We start from the raw sequence: 17,184 nt of genomic DNA, 5'->3' as shown, positions 1-17,184 counted from the left end.
GTATGGTGCTTGTATAAAAATGTTGTTTTATGCTGATGATTGCGTTTACATGGATGCTTTGGTGGGTGTTAATTTGCTGTAGATGTGACCAAAACAATCAACGCAAAGCTGAAAACAATAGGCGGCTTTGAGTGATTGCCACCCACATGCCTGTAATTAAATAAAGAAATAATAATGAATAAATACAAAAATCTCAGTTATCTCTGTGCAATCTGCCACAAGTGTGTTGTTGTTGTCCTACGGTCAAATTGAGCCGCTAACCTCAAGTTTGCACACTTGTCATTCAGCAGAAAGGTGTTTGGCAGCATTACTTGTTGCAACCATAAACAGTTTTGAAACAGTGTTGATTTAAAAAGCACTGTTTCTTTAAGCTTTGCAGAATACTAGAATTTCAGCAAACAGTAATAACCATCAGCAGTGACTCTGGGGTTTTGTGCATTTAAATATCTTCTCAAATCTGTGACTGTTTATCTTTGTATAGGTTATTTTAACTGCCCATTAATAAATATTGTTGTAATATTTAACTATAGAGATGGCAATAGATTTCCACACAGAAATGATTTATTGGCATCTGTAGTTTATGCAAAAGTTTTGTCTGGTAGAATAAAGTTATTGTGTTGCTGTCAAAGCAGCTTACAAAAACAACATATATGCTATTATTATTTACCCTCAGCCAAAGATGTACGATATTACACTATATTATGCATCACTGCTGACTATTTATATGATATTTTAAAAGCAAGTAAAAGCCTTAATTTCTACTTCAAAATGAAAATTAAATACAGATAGACCGAGTTTGATTTGAAGCGTCCATTACATTTCCAAATAACTAAAGCACATATGATGCACTGGAAGTAAAATTTGAATTTCAGTTAATACAGAACTGGCAACATTAGCTTTATTTATGGCATATGAATTTTAAGGAAAGTCAAGAACTTCACTATTTGTGATGGAAGGTTTTTGATTGTTCTCTTCGTTTAGATGAGTGTTAGCACTGCTAATAAGGCTAGCCTTCTAGTAGTAGTACTAGTTGTAACTGTGCTTTTGTACCAAGCAGACTTGCAAACTACTTTATCAGTTTATATAGGCCTATAAAATGATACATGCAATAAGCTCAAGGTGGTGTGTCCTGTGTCATAGTGCCACACCACAGTTTTCTGTTTCTGAGGATGCTTAGTGGCGTAATTGTGCATGGCTGACATATCTACTCACAGTTGATGGCATATTTTGTATTGCACTAAAGTAAAAACTAGATTGTTGGAATGCTAGTGAAAATGTTGAATGTGTACAAAAGAGAATGTGATTTTTACTAAACAGGCTAAAATATTTAATATCACTGGTCACAACTTAATTCTGATAAGACAACCATTTAAAATTGTCAAATGAAGACCCAGGTGTTTGATGCCTTAACATGACCTTTGTGCACCAAGTATTAAATAACTAAGTGGATTTTTCATATGTTTTGAAATGTTTTTCTCATCCATCATCCATCATGCCCCGCTGTGGGCAGCTTTGCTGCAAACACTTATAAACAACTGAGTCATCCTTGCAGTAATTTTAAACAGGGATTTATTTGTTGCACTAAACTCTGTACTTAAATGTAATATAGACACCTCTTGCTCATATTCAGATGTAAAGGGGTTTAAGCCTTTGGTTAATGTATTTACTAATTTATTTTTTAATGTCTTTGTTCTGTTATAATCAATGGTCATTCAATGCTAGGCCCTGTCTTTATTAAAGGATTCATATTTTTTAATAGAAATAAAGATGATCTAAAGCTGTAAAGCCCATGTGATTTGGTTATTACTAAGCTAAACCTAACTAAGATGCTAAATATCTCAAAAACTTATGAAGTAACACACACAGATGCATTCTTGTGCTCATTTTCACCACTGCAGTGATATCTGCAGAAATTTGTTAAGTGGTTCGGTGGAAGACTTCATCCAGTGGTTTCAGGGAAGGAGTGTTATGGCCACAGCTAGACATGCTGTGATGTCTGCCTCCATGGGTGTGTCCTACCACCTGTCCTGCCATAGGTACTGCCCTTCTGCACAGCTGTACTTAAGGCCAGAGTGAGGAGCGCTGCAGTGTCAGAGATCCTCTTTGGTTTGCCACGTGTGAGCTGTGTGTTCTGGATATTTACTCCTATGTTGTGGAGAGGAGCATGTTTTTGGTAGTTTACACTTTTTAACTTATGCTTTTGTTTAGTGACCAGTGTCTGTGCTGTGCTGTTTGTTTCTTTCCTTGCCATCAGCTTGCCATCTCTTTCAGTTTGATTATTTAACTTTTTTTTGCCTCCATGTCTTCTTCAACCAGGACACTTTTTTTGCACATCTCCTGGGCTTTTTAGGGGAGAAACGAGGAGAAACAAGCTCTGTTGTTTTATAAGAATCCTACTAAAGCAAACACTTCAACGTGTGTTGTAGGACAATCCAGTTTATGTGGATTTTTTAAGTTTGTAAGGCTCGACTCTATCTTTGAGCTCTCCAGTCAGTGCCTGGGTTGGATTGGGAACAAGTGAAATGTAAACAATGTACACATTTTCTCTTTTTGAAGCTTTAAAATTAAACTGAAAGGTCTGTAAACAACAGGTCTTATGATAATGACAGTTTTACTGCTGTCAGATTGATGATCAGGTGATTTAAACAAGTAAAGCAAACATCAAAACTGACAGCAAATTTCAGGGTGTGAAGTATCAAAAACTTTGAACATATTTACATTAATGCCAATAAATGAATGGAATGATAACCAACTAAGCATAGCCGTAGCAGGGAACTGACTGTAAATAAACATATCAGAATTCCATAAAACCATAGCATTTATGAGATATTTATTAGAGCTTATCATACAAATCTCATGCCGTGTCAGAAGCATGGTGCTATAACTCTTGTGTCATATTAACGAAATGGAATAGATCAGTGCTTATTTACTTTGTGAGTAATAATCAGGCACACTAAGTCCTCCCATCATTAAGTGACTGTCATTGTGATTGTTTTGTCCATTTTTAAATAAAATTGATGCTAATAAATGAAAATGTTCCACAATTTTGTCCCTGGGACAAACACATTAAAACTAAAACTACATTTTTAATTAGCATAATTAATAATAGATTTTGTTTGGATGCTAAAGTGTTGCCTCAACTACAGTGCGTTTTTGTCACTTCACGTTCCCTCTGCGCTATAGCCCCCGTTTCATCTCTATTCCTCCCCTCATACCTTCTTTGGCTCTTTAGCAACTAGCGATTGACTCTGCAGTGGTACAGTATAGTGAAAGCTGAGTGTACAGTACAGCACCATCACCAAGTCTGTAACTCTGGGTCTGATGCCAGCTCCCTGCACCCTCTACCCATTCTCTCTTTATTCCTCTCTGACCTTTCCTTATTTGCATGTGGATGCTGTTGTTGAGGCATTTTGCTGACCTATAATGTCCTGTTATGTTCATTGTGTAGATTTTACATAGCGAGGGAATGTTCCCATGGTAGCTGTAATCATATATCTCATTGTCCTTGTGGTGCAATGTCACATGAGCACAAGAATTAGGTTTTGAAATATAGTAAAATGTTGCAGTATATACTGTAAAGTACTTTTTAGCAGTGTGCTGAATGAGACGGCAGAGATTGGCATAGTGTTTGTTTGGCTGACTGGTGACTTGGAAAAATAAAATAAAACCCAGCATCCTCTTTAATTTGTTTTGTCTTGTGCAAATCTAGTGTTAATGTTTTAGCAATTTGAGTATCTATAGGCAACTCTCTTCTACTTGGATATGCTCGCTTTAATTTTAATGGTTTATGCTATGGCACCACCTGGTGTTGAAAATGGCACATAGCGCTCTAGTCATCATGGGTCAAAATGCGTAATGAGATCGTGAACCTTCTCGTTTGGATAGTGAGTCATAACTGAAAACACATTTTAAGGTCATTAGAGCTTGAAGCGCACACGGTGAGTGTCATCTGGAGATATAGTGTGATATAAAATATATGCAAAGGCTTTTTATAGAGTCACAACTCCACTGTCCAGTATTGCAAGTACCTAATTCAGTTCGGGACCGCATTTACGCCACACTGTGATGTTCCAACAAATCCTCATCCTGGAATTGACTTTCCCTGATTTAGCAGCTGACTTTTCACTTTCACGCATTAACAAAAGACGCAGTGGGACTCCGAGATCTTCCACGCAAAGTGCTGTAGCGAAACCAAACTGGTTACTTCTATTGTTCTTGCTCTCGTTGTTTCTGCACACTGTTCCTGTTGCATTCAGGAGAAAGATTTACACTTTTCACAAAGTCATGATCAGCTTAAAGCGTATATGCTGATCTATATCAAATCCATATATGGAATTTAGCGAAATAACAAACGCACTGCTGCCGCACTTGGAAGGACACTTCGGTGGCCATTGTTGGGGTGGCTGTAGCTCAGGCAGGTCATCTACTGATCGCAAGGTTGGTGGTTTGATTCCCGGCTTCCCCTAGTCCCTAGCAAGATACTAACCCCAAATTGCTCTCCGGTGTATAAATGTGTGTGAATGTTAGCTAGAAAGCACTTAGAAAAATGTGCTTGTGCTAATGGGTGTGAATGCGCTTTGAGTGCTCAGAAGAGTAGAAAGGCGCTATATACGAACCAGTCATTTACCGTTACTCACTCTTTCATAAGCAGTGACTGAGCCATAAACTTTCTGCTACTCTCACGCATTCAAAGCGATGGCCTGCAGCTGACGTTGTCCGCTTCTTCCCGGTGATTTGTGAAAACGTAGAAGGGGGTAAAAAAAAGAAAGAGGAAAACTACTGGCTCTCGGAGTCCAACATCTGTGCGGCCAAAGCTTCGGATCGTGCAGCCTTTGTCGCTTTTTAGCTGTCAGCTCCGCATTACCTCACTCGTGGCCTGCCACTTACCCCTGCAGTTTAACTTTGGCGTGCGCTCTCTCTCTCTCTCTCTCTTTCAATCTTCACTCTCTCTCTCCCCCTTCCCATCTCCTTTTCTGCTATTACGTCCGCTGCTGGTAAAGACGCGGAGGCAGGAGGAGGAGGGGGGTGTACAATTAAGAGCACATTGTAACGTCCTTGCGTTGCCTGCTGTGGCGGAAGAGGAGTGTGCCGTGAACGCGAATGACCGTCGGTGGACAAGAAGAGGAAAGACAGAGAGAGTTAGAGGGTTAGAGAGAGCGAGAGAGGGGGGAATCACTCAAGATGCCTCGTTTTAGCGTAATTTGTCCTGCAGACTGTGCCCTTCCGGCGTTTTGAGGGGCTGCTGTGAGAGCCAGTAGAGAAAGGCTGGCTGGCTACGCTATGCTGCCTGACCCTGCTGTGTTGTGATAGCGTTGTCCGATTGTTTGGATTGAGGAAGGCTCCCATCAACCCAAATCAATGAGGATTCTGAGGCCATTCCTTCAGAAAGGAGCGCATATGCTGCAGTGTTTCTGTGGACAACGATCGAAGTCGACCACAATCACCAACGGTGAGAGACATAGCATTATAGCTGTCTTTGCTTTGCATGCTTTCTCTCTTGAGTGATAAAAGAAAAGGGGAAAGGGAAAGGAAAGGGGGGATTTATAGAGAAGGGGAGGAGGGGATGAGTGGTTTTATTAAACACCAGAGTGTGTGTGAGTAACATCTTCCGAGTCTGCAGTGGAGGGAGGCTCTCCTTGTGCTCCTCGCGTCTGTCCTGAGTTTTCTGTGCAGTCTTCGGCCGTCGCGGATAGCTGCTGGCAGTCAGCTGTAAGTCGCACTACTCTGGAGAGGAGAGGGGTCCTGATACTGTACAAGCCCGTGCTATATTTGTTTCTAGTGGTGCAACTGAAGCGGGCCAAAAATGGATAATGCAGGGATCAAGTCATTAAAGTTCAGGGGCCTGGAGAAGCAGCGCTCCTTCAGGGCCCCAAACGACCAGCACCACGGATAGCGCCACAACAGAAAGGCTCCTGTTCCAGTCAGAGTTTTTTTTCTTTCTTTTTTTTGTATATGCCAAGCCACATTGATTGATTGGTTGGTTGGTTGATTGCATTTTGTACAATTAGATACAGTACAAACTCAGTTTAAAACTACTCAACTCCCTCTGCGCTTCACTGGTACATGTTTTTTGGTATGAGGTTAGGCCTAATTAAATTAAATTCGAAGACCCCTCTGAAAGTCCCCAAAAGTACCACTGTAGCTTTAACTACTTTAATAGATATGTATACAGCTTTTTTTTTTTTAACGAAACCTATGCAGCTTAGAATTTGTATATATAAAAAAGACCACTTGAGGATACAAAACTGCAATGACATGCATAAGCACACACACAAGCCCACACACAGCCACCACTTATCAGTCTTTGGCAACAAGCCTAAGATCCCTGCCATGTCCTCTAGTCATGTCTCAGGCAATTCACTGCAATGCTGCTGTTGTTCATTCATAACACAGATCTACTGTCTCCATAGGCGTGGAGAATTCCCCAGTATTGCCAGTGAAAACCAGAAGTTTTTTTTTGTTACTGGGAAACAAATGCAACACCTCCTCTTGTCACTTGCAGTACGTAGGCTCTCAGCTGGAGCAGTTTGGAAATTCAGGGCAGACAATTAGAAACTCCATTAAGCACAGTTGATTCCTCTGAGGTAGTTGGACCAAAAGCAGCATGCACCCTGGGATCTGTAGGACTCGGATATGAAGCACTATCAGTCCTTATTCTGCATCTGTGCTCACTGTTAGATGAACCCTTTGACCTCAATCAAAACTTTATGAGTCAGCACATGGGTGTTGAAATGACACCCATGTGCTGCGAAGCATGACTGTGTGGATTGAGTTAAGGATCGTTATAAGATCAAATTGCTTCAGATAAATAGTTTGTTTAAACCTTGGACTTTTTCAATCATTTTGAAGGTTAATGTTTGATTTTCTGTATTTATATTATTATGGTGGTATGGCTCAGACAGTTTCATTTCCAATTACAGCTAAAATATAAGGGAAGTATGAGTTTTGAGTGATGCTGCCATGCTGGCAGCATTTTTTCCCCATTTTTCTCTCTGATAACTTCAGAATAACTCAAAAACATTGTCCATAGAAAGTGAAACAAAGCCATTTAATTGATTTAACTTTCTATACAAAGTTGCCAAAGTCTGCATTTTGCATGGCAATCTCATTGCATCATTCTCTCCTACAGTCTGAACAGTATAAGATCATGGAAGCAACAAGGAGCAGGAAGTGAAGTATTAAACACTTCATTTTTTAGGCGCAAAATTCACCCCGTAGGGACTTCTGGTGAACTATGTGTGTGTGAGCAGGCTTAAATGTTTGCACCTGCTTTCCTTTGTAGTATCAGATTTGCACCTGGCTTTTGTGGTGTTAAAGTTTTCCCTCTTTGTCTCCAGTCTTGGAAGTGTGCTGCTTAGGGCTATGGTGTGAACAAAACAAACACACTCGGGTGTTGTAAACTACTGCAAACTACTGCATTAAATATGAACGGTTTATAATGTCCCATAATAATGTCGCAGCAGCCGATATATTGAAATAGGAGCAGTGGGTAAAATATATCAGTAAGGGTTCCACGGCACAGTAGAAGGACGCCAGATGTCAGGAGCACCTAGAGCCCCAGTATTGTGGTTAATGTGTGGCAGGTACAGGATACTGTGTGGTGGGTGTCATACTAGCAACGCTAACAGACCCAGCAGCACTTTATATTTGCCACTTGGTCAGTTTTCAGTAACTGATGAATATAACATCAGGTTTAGGTTAAAGTTCTTTTTCTAATGTCAGTATATAATGTTTTGTAACATTAGGTTTAACACTCATAGCAAATGCCGATGTATATATATAATTTGAACTTGAACTGCTAAGGTCACAGAGGATTGTGACCTCCTGAATGCAGCAGTAATGGTAGAGGACGTACAAGAACACGATTGGCTAAAGAGCTGACACACACACACATACAGAGATTCCTTCGTGTATTAGTTTCCAAGGCAGACGTCACGGTCAGTGGAAAGTTTATTAAAAGATTCAAGATGAATTTTAATCTTCGGCACAGTGTTGCACAACAAAATTGCAAATCAATCAAAAACACTAAATAAATACAATGAAAAACATTCTAGGTTTGAATCCACTGCTTTGTTTTTTTGTGTTGACTTTGCATGGTTGCCCATGTGCCTTTATGGATTCTCTCTCGCCTCCTAAACAGTCCAAATACATGCTTGTTGATGAACTGGAGGTTCTAAATTGGACATATGCGTGAATGTGAGTGGTTGCCTGACTCTGTGTGTTAGCTTAACACCATCATCTTACTGTAATGCCTAGCTCCATGTGCAACAGGCTCTGCTGACCAACAGCTTAGAAACAGGAAACCCTCTTAAACTTAGTGCTGCATTTCCTTTCCTCCCCAGCAATATACACACCATGTTTGCAGTCAACTGGATGATGATTTGACTAGAAATGTGAACACACACACACACGCGGACAAACGCACATCACACATACAGACATGACTCGATTTATCGGAGCGAGATGCAGGAATCTAGACTTTGTCTCATATTTTGCTGCACTAGATGTGATTAAAATTAGAATCTGATTGTTTTGTTCAGCCGTACGACTCGGGCTTTTATCTCCTTTTCATGTTGATTCATGTTGTTTATGTAGTAGAAGTTTTTAAGCAGCATTTTGAGTCACAGAATGTCTCATATTCTCTCACGTTTCTACTCTGCGCTTCTCGAGGAGCTGGCATGACATTACGCTATGACAACCAGTTCTAGCTATTGTGAGTCAACAGATCTGTGAGGTATCTCAAGGACACAGAGAAGTGACAAACTTCAGAGATAGGAAACAGTGAAAGTAGTTTCTCTCCAAAGTGGTTGTGGTTCATTTATTCTCCACAAGGGGGCAGCAGATATACAAAAAATGTTTCTCTGAACAAGCTGCACCTCTGGCAAGGCCAGAGACTCTGGCTGTGGTTTATTTCTGTTCACTGAATTGATTCATCACAGTTAAATTTGTACATTTAATGAGAAAGTCTCACATAAAACATCTTTTTAAAAGATAAATGCTCCAAATGCATCCTCAGCATACTTGCTTCCATTTTTGCCCTTAATGTTCATATTATTTAACCAAGAAAAAAAAGAAGAACATTTGACAATAATAACAAACTCACACAGTCTCTGTAACCATGACAGCCAATCTTCAGAGTCAAAATCACTTGAAATGTCAATTTAAATTATTACTCTGTACTATCTGCAGTGTGTTTCATAACAGCAGTGTTTCACTGATTTTGGATGTATCGTTTCTGGAGTGAAGGGAACATTAATTGTCTCTGGTAGAAGGAGGAAGCCAAACAGATCCTCATTAGGGAATACTTTATCTTTCCCCGACAAAGACGTATGTCCATGTCTGTGGTGCGCACGAGCTCCCTCCCATTTCTGAGAAAACTCACTTTGTACTCGGAACCACAAGCTCTGTTTTTTCTTTCTTAGAAGCGCGCAGTATATCACATCCAAAGTGATGAATGTTGTATTGAGACTATTATTATTATTTTTTTATACTGCAGTGTCAAATTAATATCTATCACTCACTGGCAACTCAATAGGAATACAAAAGGTTTTTGATTTAGAATCTGATTGAATCCAAGCCTCGGTTCCTAACTTTCTTTCCTTGCCTATCTTAGTATGTAAGATTTTATCTGCCCTCCATCTCCCTTTCTCTCTCTATCAGTCTTTTCTCTCTCTCTCTCTCTCTCTCGCAGATACTTTAGAAAAATGCAAATGACTGACGCGGGTATCAGCACTTCACATTCACATTCCTTCATCCATTTTATCCAAATCTTACATAAAAGGGACAGACAATAGCCGGCAAAAGAAAATCTCTCTCCGTCTTTCGCTCGGTCTCTCCTCTTTCCTCGTCTTGCTGTCTCTACAGATTCAGTTTGGTGAGAGAATGTCAAACCAAGTCCTAGAAAAAGCCTCTAAATGTTTCATGCCCTTTCATCACGGGGATGCTGCTAAAGACACGTGTGTTTTTCCTAACACAGAATGCATCTGTGCTGTGCTGTGTTGTGTTCTCCTTAGCCATGCAACAAAAGGAATGAAACCAGAGGCACATAAACATGATGTCCATCATGCCTGCAGGTTATTCTGGCTGGTGCGTTTTACATTGATTTACCTTTACTGCTACAGTGATCCTCGTCCTCTTAATTGTGCTGAAGACAGCCGCAGAGAAGCAATCAATTGGTTTGCAATTGTTCCTAGTCAGATGGAAACATAGAATAGGCCTACAGGGTGCTCTCACGATGCTTTCACACGAACTGAGGGGCCAAGATGTGTTTGAAGGCAGTTCAAAGCTTTAGTGTCACAGTGTTATTTGTTGATTGTTGTCATTTGTGTTCATTGGGGCTGTACTTTCACTTCCATCACATGAATCCATCTGTTGTGTCACTGTGTGGATCTTGAGTTTTGCCTGAATGTGTGTGTTTCCCGCTCATACTCTGCGTGTTGGACCCTGTTGCGGTTGATCCTTTAAGCCAGACTTAACATGCTCTTTGCGTGGCCACTGTTTTCTTTACAAAATAAAATGTGTGCTCCTATCTCTTTGATAGGCCTATAAGCTGTGAGGGCAAGAATGCCGTGTAGTATAAGCCAAAACTGATTAAGAATCAACTTTGTATGCAGTTTGCAGTTTCATGCAGCCTTCTCGCATTTTCAAACTGCTTTGCAACTTTGGATTTGAAGTGTAATTAAAAGAGACAGTTGTGAGATGAGTCGTCCAAAAGGACGCACGTGCACGCGCATCCATTTCTCAAAGGGAAGAAGAAGAAAAAACACCCAGCCCCTCCCCCCTTTTAAGTTTACATTTTGCAATACAAATTCCAATATTCGCAAATTTTCGAGATTGGGATCATTCATTTGTCCCGTGCAACTCCTGGGAATTACTAATACTAACCTCAATCACGTATGATTGCGTTAAAAGAGTTGGAGAGGGAGACAAGGGGTGAGAGAGACAGAGAGGGAGATCGAGAGAGAGGGAGGGAGAGAGGGAGGGAGGCAGGGAGAGAGAGAGAGAAGCTGTGGACCGCCACCATTCACTCGCACATACACACACAGTATTCATTCGGGACTCGCTGGAAATAATGCTTAGGTCACTTTATTATTTGTGCGCTACAATGAAAAGCACTCCGGCGTGTGTTCGCCTCAACTAATTGTTGCTTTTCAGACGGGAATCACTGCCTGCAGGCTTAAATTACATCTCTGCAGCATCCTTGCAGAGTAGCCTCTGCTCGCCGATTCCATTTTTTCCCCGACTGCATTTAAGCGGTGCCATCGACGGAACCGGAGACTGGTTCACATACACGGGCTCCTACACCGCATCCTGGACCGGCAGCGGACTTCTCTTTGAGCATGGAGTAAAAAGATCATTACGGAAAGAAAAAGTTAGTAGTCTTCTCCACGCACGAGCAGTGCCCCTGGGTTTGGGTTTAATGCTTATCGAAAGGCGTCAGGAACCCAGAGGGTAGGCTGGTGTGCGGATGAGGAAAACGATGTCGTGCTCGTCAGCCGCGGCGCTGTTCACCTGGAATACCTGAAGCGCTCTTGTCTATGGCACGCAGCAGCATCAACTTAGAAACACTGTTGCATGTTTTCATGTCTGATATCTGGGTCCTTGTGGCCTAACCCTTAGATATTTTATATAAGATCGGTTGCTGTTGATTGAAAAGCCCGAGTGTCGAAGCAAAACTCGCAGCAGCTGATCATATTTATAGATATATATCTAAATATACTCTACTGTCCCCACAAGAGGATGCTGCCCGAAGCGCAATGATACCCTGGACTCGAAGGATTTTCGTGATCAGTATGACATTTAGTTAAAAAAAAAAACAACCCAACAAACTCGTGGACCTAAGGACAGAATCAACGTTCTTATTTTTATTTCCGCCACACACCAATTACCTACAGTGAGATCCGACATCTGCCGAAGTAGACTTTTCGTTTTCAGACTCGGTTCGGGGAGATGGCCGCGATCGCCAGCTCCCTGATCCGGCAGAAACGCCAGGCGAGGGAATCCAACAGCGACCGGGTCTCGACTTCGAAACGTCGCCCCAGTCCCAGCAAAGACCCCCGCTCTCTCTGCGAGAGGCATTTCTTGGGGGTCTTCAGCAAAGTCCGTTTCTGCAGCGGCAAGAAAAGACCCGTTCGGCGGCGACCAGGTCAGTGCCGTAGATTTTTTTTTGTTCTTGTTGCTTTTTTCTTTAAACTGATGTGTGTTACGTCTGTGTATGGAAGCGGTTTCCCCCAACCTCCCCCCACCACCACCACCACGCGCCACCCCGCCCCTCTTTGAAGCAGCAGAGGCATTATACTGCAGTCAAGGGCTTCAATCTGAACCGGAGGAGAAGGTAGATTTTCTCCGCGGTGCGAAAAAGAAAGAAAAAAGAATCCACCTGTTCCATGAGGTCTTCTTGTTGTCTGTCTATCCCACCGCAACCCTCCCCCACATACCGAGCGGTACCGGCCAGAATGCACGGTGGATGATCTACATGCCGTGACGTTACCGGTTTATGCATCGTGATAGTGCTCTGATCAGAATAATAAATTAACCCCTGAGCAAAAAATTCTTCCCCAGCCAAAGCTCGAGCGGGATTTGACTCAAAAGCATTACAATAAATCTAAGCCTCTGATTTTTTTATTTCCCCCCACACATAATAATCCCCAGCCCGACCCCCCAATTACACAATTACACAATTGCAACTTGAATAGCTATATGGAAGAAAAAGAAGAAACCTGCTTTAAAATGGCCCAAATTCAATATTAATGCAGGTTGGGGGTAAGGAGCGGAGATAAGTTGCACTGCAGTGCACCAAGGCTCTTTTCAGATTAAATGTTTTAATGGTAAATGTTTATTGCTTATTGCAGAGAGGGAGCTTTACTGCAGTGAAGGGAGGTATAGCTTTAGTGATTAAGAGCTGCCCTGGCTGTATTGATATACAAAGACTCAGGTACTACTACAATTCACGTAAATTCACGTAACCTTCTCTCTATCTCTCTCTTTTTTTTAAACAATTCGAAATGTTTCTGTCCTGGTGCACAGATAACAAGCCAAGAGTGCAAGTCACCTCCCCCTCCTCACTATCCAGATAGTTCTGGTTTGTGATGAGCGACAGTAAGATCCATTCAGTGTCCCAACAGACAGATGAGGAGTGAGACAGACGGGCAGTCAGGCATCAATATTTAAGGCAGAAAGGGAGAAAAATGGAGACAGTCACCCAGCCAGCCAGACAGCCAGCTTTAAAACCCTGTAGTCTTGCAGCTTCCACAGACAATCCAACCTCAGTGTCAAAACTGCAGCAAATTACTTGATTAAAAACATAACCATTCAGCCAAAGCAGTCAGTCCTCCAAACACTAACGGGCAGGTAGGTAACTCCTTCCACATGGCCAGTCACAAAGCAGACAGACAGACAGGGAGGCAGACGGATGCTGTATGTCCTCTAATTGATTATCCATATATTTCCACTGATGTGTTGCCATATATTTGCTTATAAACAACCGATACACTGGAGAATTTATGAATTCTGCCTGTTTAAAAGCCTGTTGTTTTTCCTTCTATTCCCCCACCCCCACCCCCCCACCTCGTAAGATGCACCCTCGAAACCTCCACAGGTGTCCCATAAGGGCTGCAGGCTAGGTCAGTAGCTCAGCCTCCATCCGTGTGTGCTGTGTTTCTTTTCGTCTCCACCCCATCTCGCGCCCATGTCGACTTCCCCCTCGGCCAGGGAGGGGTGGGGAGGGACAGAGAGGGAGGGAGGGTGGGAGGGACCTGGGGCTTCAACACCTGTCTGACAGCCGGCGACCCTCTCCCTTGCTGACTTTCTTCTTCTCCCCCCCTTCATCTCTCCTTCCTGTGTGGCTTTCTTGGACTTTTAAAGCTTCATTTCTGACCTGTTTCTAGCTAAAACTCTCCTATAGCCAGCCGTCTGTTGCTCCTCTGTCTCCTCTCCCTGCCTCTTCTCATTTCGTTTCTGCCCCATTCTCTTTGTCAGTCAGTGTCGGATCAGTCTCTATCCTCGCTCCCCGTCTTGTGTCTGTACTACTGTGTAAATGTTCTAGAGGTTTTTTTTTCTTTTAATTGTAGTGTATATTGGTGTATATGGATATGATGTGTTCCTCCCTGTGAAGCGTTATAGAGCAGGTGATCATTCACCATTTCATGGTCATGACGCCATTTGTCAACGTACCTAAATGTTTTTGTCCTTCTGTATTGGTATGAAGTAAATCTGTTGATGTTCTAGTGGCCCGTGCACTCACAGGGTGGCCTTAAGCTTGTTGCAGCTGAAAGACGCACAAACACACGTTGGAAACACTGGAGTTTATCTGGAAGTCTGTTCATGCCTACACACACACACACACACACACACACACACACACACACACACACACACACACACACACACACACACACACACACACACACACACACATGCTGATTCTGTAAATGATTGATGATTGAAGCGATGAGGCGTTGGCAGTTGCTCAGGCCTGTGCTGAGGCCTTAATTCATGGAAGTGTCTTTATCACATGTGATTTACTGATGTGGCCACTCCCAAGTGCTTACACACACACAAGCATATGCTACATTCTCTACATTACCCTCCCATGATGGATGATGAAGGGCCTGTCCCAGGAATTGATGCCGCTAACCCACAGGTAGGTGAGATGGGGAAGTGACAGTTAGGATGATGTACAGAGGAACTCACACTCGCTGGGGAGTCCTTCTTCGAGCCCTCTCCTCTACATTTTGTCTTCTGAAAAATAAACATAACTAGAGTTTATGCAACAGTAATTATTGCAGTGATCAGCTTTCAAGTAAGTACCTTAACATCTGTCAGTGCTTTTTGAAGTCTGATCAAAAACCATCCTTCTGTCCTGATAGCAAGCTTGAAAAAACGTTTCTTCTGCCAATTCATTTGGGACTTTTTGGGCCTGGTTGGACTAAAATGAATTGCACGTCCTCCAAGAATTTGTATGACCTTGGTGAACAGTCAAGCTTCTTTATTCCAGTCACATACACTATTTATCAGAATGTTTGTGCCTGCAAAGCAAGGATTTCATTAAATGAATGTTTATTTAGGTGCACAAAGAGAAACTAAGTGCCAATTAAATTGTGACAAAACGCATAATTTGTTCCTTTTGTGAGACAGACTGAACTGAGGATTAGTCATCTTTAGTATCTATTTGTTTTTCCCAGACTTTACACAAAACAGCGCATTACTGTGCTGCTGTAGAGTAGTATTACTCACGATGAGCCTCAAGAAAACCATGAATGTATATATACTCATTGCATGATCATATCTTTTATTTTACCTGCTTTAAAAATAGTTTTATTTTATTCTTAATCATCAGGATATAATGATGTCATCTGACTTGGACTTCCTGCTTTTGCACAAAATCAAACAAGAGAAGCATGTTTTTTTTCTCAGATAAAAACTGCTTTCCACACATCAGCTTTTACTCAGCATTGCCTGAAGCTGAGAGGCTTTTTTTTGCCCTCAGCTAATCCTCGCTTCCACCTGCTCCACCTGAAGAGAGGAGCATTTTGAGCAGCACTTTGGCCACGCGCCAGAAGTCATACCCTCCAAAGTTGGAGGTCGAAACAGGGTTATCTTACTGGGAAACAAAAAAAATTAAATAAAATGAAACCTCCTCCAGAACTTCCTTTCTGTTTCCTTTCAGGAAATAAATAATAAGGAAATCATTTGGAGCGCAGCATAGAAACATGCCTGTTCAAAAGATTGATTTCATAAAAAATGTCAGTCATATTATTTCTAAAATGCATGGTTGCTTCATACCAAAGAAAGTACTGGCATGTCAGTGTGCATTAAATGTGATTTTAAAAGGCTGTTGAAAGGTAAACCACTGTGGTTTACTTATTATTGGTTTTCTGTTAACGTGTTGTCCTTGTAAAGGTTCTCCTGTCAAACAGCTACTTAACCTTTTATGGGCTCATGTGCTGCATCAGGTGATTCACAGCAAATTGTCCTTTATAGTGTTATTGATATTAGTGATGCAATATATATATTATTGAAATTGTTAAATGTGTAGTGCTTTTTGTGGGCAATTGTGGAAGCTGGATTGTGCCACAGGAATAATAAGAGTTCCTTTAAAATGGCTTATCACAATTGAATAGATACACAAGTCATAAAGTGAACAGTGAACCATCGTTAACCTTTTAGAGACTTTAAATACGACAAAAGAAATGAACTGTAAATGTTTTTAAGTAGAGTAAGTCTATAATTGTTCTGCTGATACGCTCCATCCTCCACAGCCAGCTTTTAATTAATCATGCACTACATTTTATGATCGTGAAACACTTCTTTTGGATGATTTTTTTTCTGAGTGTTAGCTGAAAGCGGAGGTATCAGCTAAATTGTGCTTTTTTCTCACCATTATGAGACTGTTGTTCTGACATATTCTTGGTGGGGACGGGGCTGGGGCCGACGGGTGTGTGTGTGTGTGTGTGTGCGTGCGTGTTACGTGTGTGTGCACGTTCCAGAGCCACAGCTGAAAGGCATCGTGACACGACTGTTCAGCCAGCAGGGCTTCTACCTGCAGATGCAGCCGGATGGAACCATCGACGGCAGCAAGGACGAGAACAGCGACAACAGTGAGTGGAGCATTTTGGAAGCCACAGCTTCCAGCGTAAAACATTTAATGGCCACGAGTCGGTTATATAATAGATTGCTGCCTTTATACGCTTTAGCATTTTTAATTCTTATATAACTCGTGCTATTTGGGTGACCTAAAGCACTCTAAAATTAATTTATGACACCCTCGCTAAATTGGATTATCTTGATTGAAAAACAGATTTTAAAGGCAAGAAATACCCCAGAGCCAAATGCTCTCTTTTCTGCATATGATTATGTAATAATATGCACATAAATGTGCCAAAATCTGCTCAAATGTTTTATGTACTCCAAGCCTGTTTTCTCAAAAATGATGTAGTCTCTAAATATCATATTTATCTGGTAACTATAATTAATTTGCTATAGTAAAAACAATTCTGGTATCCCCACCAGGTCCCTACTAGGTAAACCATTTCTACTGTGTACACTTCATGATTGAAAGTGTCACATTGTTTTGATTGATACGGCTCCAAAGCACGTGTGACCATCACATCAAAATTTCCTTCCTGGAAAAAGCCATTGCTAGAAGTGGTTGTAGGCCCATAGCTTCACTCCATGCCACAAGAA

General features: G+C 41.6%; 1 protein-coding gene across 4 annotated transcripts in view; it reads left to right on the top strand.

The window, feature by feature from the left end:
* fgf12a (fibroblast growth factor 12a) overlaps positions 1–17,184 on the top strand; it is a 31,601-nt gene that overhangs the window by 2,122 nt on the left and 12,295 nt on the right. Inside the window, exons 1-3 of one of the 4 annotated variants that reach the window (XM_080861421.1) lie at positions 11,043–12,145; positions 13,575–13,622; positions 16,488–16,598. In XM_080861421.1, coding sequence (XP_080717547.1) covers positions 11,950–12,145; positions 13,575–13,622; positions 16,488–16,598 — 355 coding nt within the window. In that variant the 5' untranslated portion in view covers positions 11,043–11,949. Of the gene's footprint in view, positions 1–5,026; positions 5,450–11,042; positions 12,146–13,574; positions 13,623–16,487; positions 16,599–17,184 lie in introns of those variants that run through there. The other 3 variants (XM_080861419.1, XM_080861418.1, XM_080861420.1) reach the window with 3 other exon arrangements.

Source organism: Rhamphochromis sp. 'chilingali', assembly GCF_963969265.1.
Source record: "Rhamphochromis sp. 'chilingali' genome assembly, chromosome: 16".
NCBI classification, from domain to species: Eukaryota; Metazoa; Chordata; class Actinopteri; order Cichliformes; family Cichlidae; genus Rhamphochromis; species Rhamphochromis sp. 'chilingali'.
The sequence above is the reverse complement of the archived record's forward strand: the minus strand, read 5'-3'. Positions and strand labels throughout refer to the sequence as shown.